Source organism: Vigna unguiculata, chromosome 3, assembly GCF_037176805.1.
Source record: "Vigna unguiculata cultivar grain cowpea cultivar isolate G323 ecotype 2 chromosome 3, ASM3717680v1, whole genome shotgun sequence".
Classification (NCBI taxonomy): Eukaryota; Viridiplantae; Streptophyta; class Magnoliopsida; order Fabales; family Fabaceae; genus Vigna; species Vigna unguiculata.
In genome coordinates, this window is record NC_140794.1 from 61,916,273 (window position 1) to 61,920,575 (window position 4,303).

At 32.8% G+C, this 4,303-nt stretch overlaps 1 protein-coding gene across 1 annotated transcript; it reads right to left on the bottom strand.

Annotated features, from left to right (window-relative positions):
• Positions 1-1,979: 1,979 nt before the first annotated feature.
• Positions 1,980-3,967, bottom strand: LOC114177476 (uncharacterized). The gene is made up of 3 exons (XM_028062844.2): positions 3,788-3,967; positions 2,689-2,741; positions 1,980-2,599 (listed from the first exon to the last, which is right to left on the bottom strand). Exons 1-3 carry the CDS (start codon positions 3,887-3,889, stop codon positions 2,248-2,250), a joined length of 507 nt encoding a protein of 168 aa, XP_027918645.2. The 5' UTR covers positions 3,890-3,967; the 3' UTR covers positions 1,980-2,247.
• Between the last annotated feature and the right edge of the window lie 336 nt (positions 3,968-4,303).

Sequence of the window (4,303 nt, forward strand, 5' to 3'; positions counted from 1 at the left end):
AATAATGTTCCAATGTTTTATGTCGAAGAAGATAACATACATACACTTTTGTTATGTGTTTTAATAATTTTATTACAAAAAATTTAGGATATTAACTTATCCTCGGGTGAGACTGAAATGTTTGATGTGTACGAGAGATCAAATGTAAAAGTAGATGACACATTATGTACAGACCAAGTAAGCAGTCTAACTATTGGTATGTGTTTTGATAGTGTTGATGAGGTGAAGACATATTATAGACAATATGCCATCTCCAAAGGATTTGGCGAGAACTAGAAGTTCAAAGAAAGGAAAAGATAAGGAATTAAGTTATTTCATGTTGGTTTATGCCAAAGTTGGAAAATATGTATTCTAAATTCCTAATGAGATTAAGATAAATCCAACATAAGCAACGGAATGTTCGGTGTGTATTTATGTTGGAAGGAAAGAAGGAAAGTGGTATATTATGTCGGTAAATGATATTCATTCTCATGACCTTAGCCCGCAAAATCTAGGATGTTTCAGAGGAACAGAAAAATAAATCTACAAGTTAACTGAAGTCTAAACATTAACGATGAGGCTAAGGTTAGAATAAATAAGAATTTTCATTCATTTGTTTGTGTTGTAGAAGGTTATGAGAACTTAGATTTCACGAAACAAGATGTCCGTAATTATGTGTGGAAGCAAAGAGGTGCTTTAACAAAAGAAGGCAATGGAAAGGTGTTGTCAACACATTTCTCGAAGATGAGGGAAATGAACAGAGATTTTTTCTTTGATATTGACATGGACGATGACAATCGTATTAAAAATGTCTTTTAGGCAAATGCTCAAAGTAGGGTTGCATGTGAGTATTTTTGTGATGTTATCTCTTTTGATACAATATACCTCACCAATAAATATGACATGCCTTTTGCATCGTTTGTGGGTGTCAACCATCATGGCCAATCTATTTTGCTGGGATGTGTTTGTTATCTTCTAAGGATACCAACTCATTTGTTTGAATATTTCAATCATGGCTTCAATGCATTTCTTACAAGGCTGACATTGTGACCGATCAATGTAAAGTTATGAGGAATGTAATCCAATTTGTATTTTTCAATGTTCGACATAGATGATGTCTTTGGTACATCATGAAAAAGATACTTGACGAATTGTAAGGAGATGCACAATTCAAACAGACCAAACACCAAATGAAGGTGATAATATATGACTTACCTACACAAGATGATTTTGTTTGTCATTGGGATAATTTTATTTCAAAGTTTGGGTTGGAAGACAATGAATGGTTGACTTCGCCCTACAAGAAATGAGAACGATGGGTGTTTTGTTTCTTGAAAACCAAGTTTTAGGTTGAGATGTCAACAACACATAGAAGTGAGAGTATAAATATTTTTTTTATGGATATATAAATTCTCAAACAACTTTGTAACAATTTGTGCTTCAGTAGAACGATCCATTGCAACACAAGATTGAGAAGGAGCATGAGGGGACTTCATATTATCGAACAAAACTATTCCGTGTGGTTCACATTGATTGAGCAACATTTTCAAAATCAATATACACATGGTACGTTTGTTAAGGTTCGATTAGAATTTAGAAATGAATTGTGTTGTACAAGACATGATTGTTGAGGGTCAGTATTGTATTACACCGTTATGGAGGAGTGCATTCATAATGCATTGAGCCGGGAGAGGCTTTACATTGTTAAATTTAACCATGGAACAGTGAATGTGGAATGCAATTTTTCTTGCTTGAGTTTGGAGACTTTACATTGTTAAATTTAACCATGGAACAGTGAATGTATCACCCTTAACTTTTATATGTTATGATATAAACTTAAAGCAATGTAGGTTGCAGAAAGTAAAAGCCTTGATATCTAATACATTGATAATGCCTCTTGATGACTAATCCATTGATGATACCTCCCAAGGTAAGTTTAGAAGAATTTATTTACCAGAGATTTCTTAATGGCTTAACAATTCGTTCCAAAACTAGAATCATTCTCCAGAATGCTACCTCCAATACCAATTGAATATAAATCAGAATTACAAAACGAACATTTTTTGTTAACAATAGTATTAAAATAGTTTCTAAAACACTATTGTAACATGAGAATGCACTAATGATAGTCCATAAATTATAATATTAAACGACAAAAACATGGAGTGACAGGTCCAAGATGATAAATCTTTGTCCTAATACCTAAATTTGACTAAAATCTAGACAGTACTAACAATGGCACATGAGAACTTGTCTACTACAATGTTCTCATTTCCTCTTCTTAGTAGGTGGTTGAGGAGATTCCTCTTCCTCCTCTTCTTCCTTCTCATCTTCATCATCTTCATTTTCATCTTCTTCATCATTATCGTCTTCGTCATCTTCATCATCATCATCATCCTTGTCATCTTTCTTACCTCCAAAATTGGCCTCGGGATCCTCATCAGAATCATCTTCCTCCCCACCTTCATCACCAGAGAAATTCTCATCGTCGTCGTCATCATCTTCTCCATCATCTATGTCATCTTCGTCTTCATCATCGCCATCATCATCTTCTGTATCGCTACCATCCTTATTTTCTTCACAAGTATGTTTTCTCTTGCATAGTTGATCAAAGGGAAACCTAACCAAGAATTTTAAAAAATAAGTACAATTGGACATTCCAAACCAAAACAAGGACAACACCATCGAGGAATATATGTTCACCATTACCTTCCATCAATTGGTGACACTAAGTTATCCACAGCTGTAAGAAGAGATCCAGTCTGAGGAAAAAACAAAGAAATTAAAACTCTTTACATCAACACCAATGTAACAGTTTGTATACTGAACAAGTTACACTCTCACCCAACGAAAAATGGACCTGTAACAAAGCTTATGATAAAAAAACAAACGCGCAATTATACTACTTGATCTCAGCATTGCGGTTTGATAATCTGTACACAGCTTAAAGCAGATGTGCAGTGATGCAGAATCAGTGTTCATAACGGGTAAGAATTCCAATAAAATTTATGGCAGAGCTCTCTACCTTAAGAAAGAAAAGAGGGACAAAGCAGGACATTGATACAGTGAATTATAGAGTTTATAAAGAAGCTAAAACTTCACAGATTGACAAGTTGAAACAGCAAAACCATATAACCATCAAGCATATGGTGCAGACATAATCAACTCAATACACTGTTTAAGAAAATTAAAAACCTTCCAACCATAGCCAAACGTTTTGTTAGAATCCTTCTTGACATATTGTTAGACAAATTATCAGTGATAAAAGTAACATTAGAGATGAAAAAACAGCATGAACCACATAAAACATGTTGAGCAGCAGTATATAGTTCTATGCAAAACATTACTGAAAGCCAACAAAAACAGCAGCACGAGTGGTGTCAAAAAACAAAGAGATCTAGCTTCATAAAGTGCCCTTTATTCATTCCTAGAATGAAAAATGTAATAATGAAGAATCAGTATACTAAGAGCAGTTTTCCTCCACTGTTCCAATATACAAGCTCTTTTCACCTACTCTTTCTCTAACAAAAACAAAGTTCTACATTTTACAAAAAAACAAACAAAAATGTCCCAGAAGAAATACACAACCTGATTATCCTTACAAGAGGATCTAACACTGAAAGCATAAGGAACATTTCAGTGAATGACTTAAACTATAAACTGAAACACATGGAAAATTATGTAATCCCACATTAGCCAATAAAACTATAAAACTTATACTTGTAGCAAACATAGATAGGTTTATGGGAATGTGAACTTAATGAAATTAAAAAAAAGAAATAAACTTCTTTGAAAAAAAATATAGTACCATGAAGAGAAAAGTGAACAGAGATTTGACAGTGGTAAGAAGAGTATGAACCACCAAAGCCTCCACCAATACGTGCTCAAAGGTAACAGACTGAACCTCCATTGTTTCTGCTACACCTCAAATTTGCTTTAGCATTTAACTATGAAACTCAAAATATATAGAGAGACAGGATACAAAAAACAATCTGCGGGAAATGGGGTTGGTCCCGTTAGGGTTTGGGATTCAAATTGATGTCACAGTTCCCAATTATTAGTTGCCACTTCATCTCTAGAAACATCATATAATTTTAAAAGTGAGATACAAAAATATTTTAGTACAGAAAAAAAATTGTATTAAATATTTGTCATATTAAATCTGTGTCTATATTCATGTCCATATAAGTATTTATTTTCTTTCCAATTTTATCTATTAAATAATACTTTTTAAAATTAAAATAATTATTTTATTAGTATTATTTTTTAAGTGAATTTTTATTTAAATTTAATAATTTTTTTCTGATTTGATTGTATTTTTAAA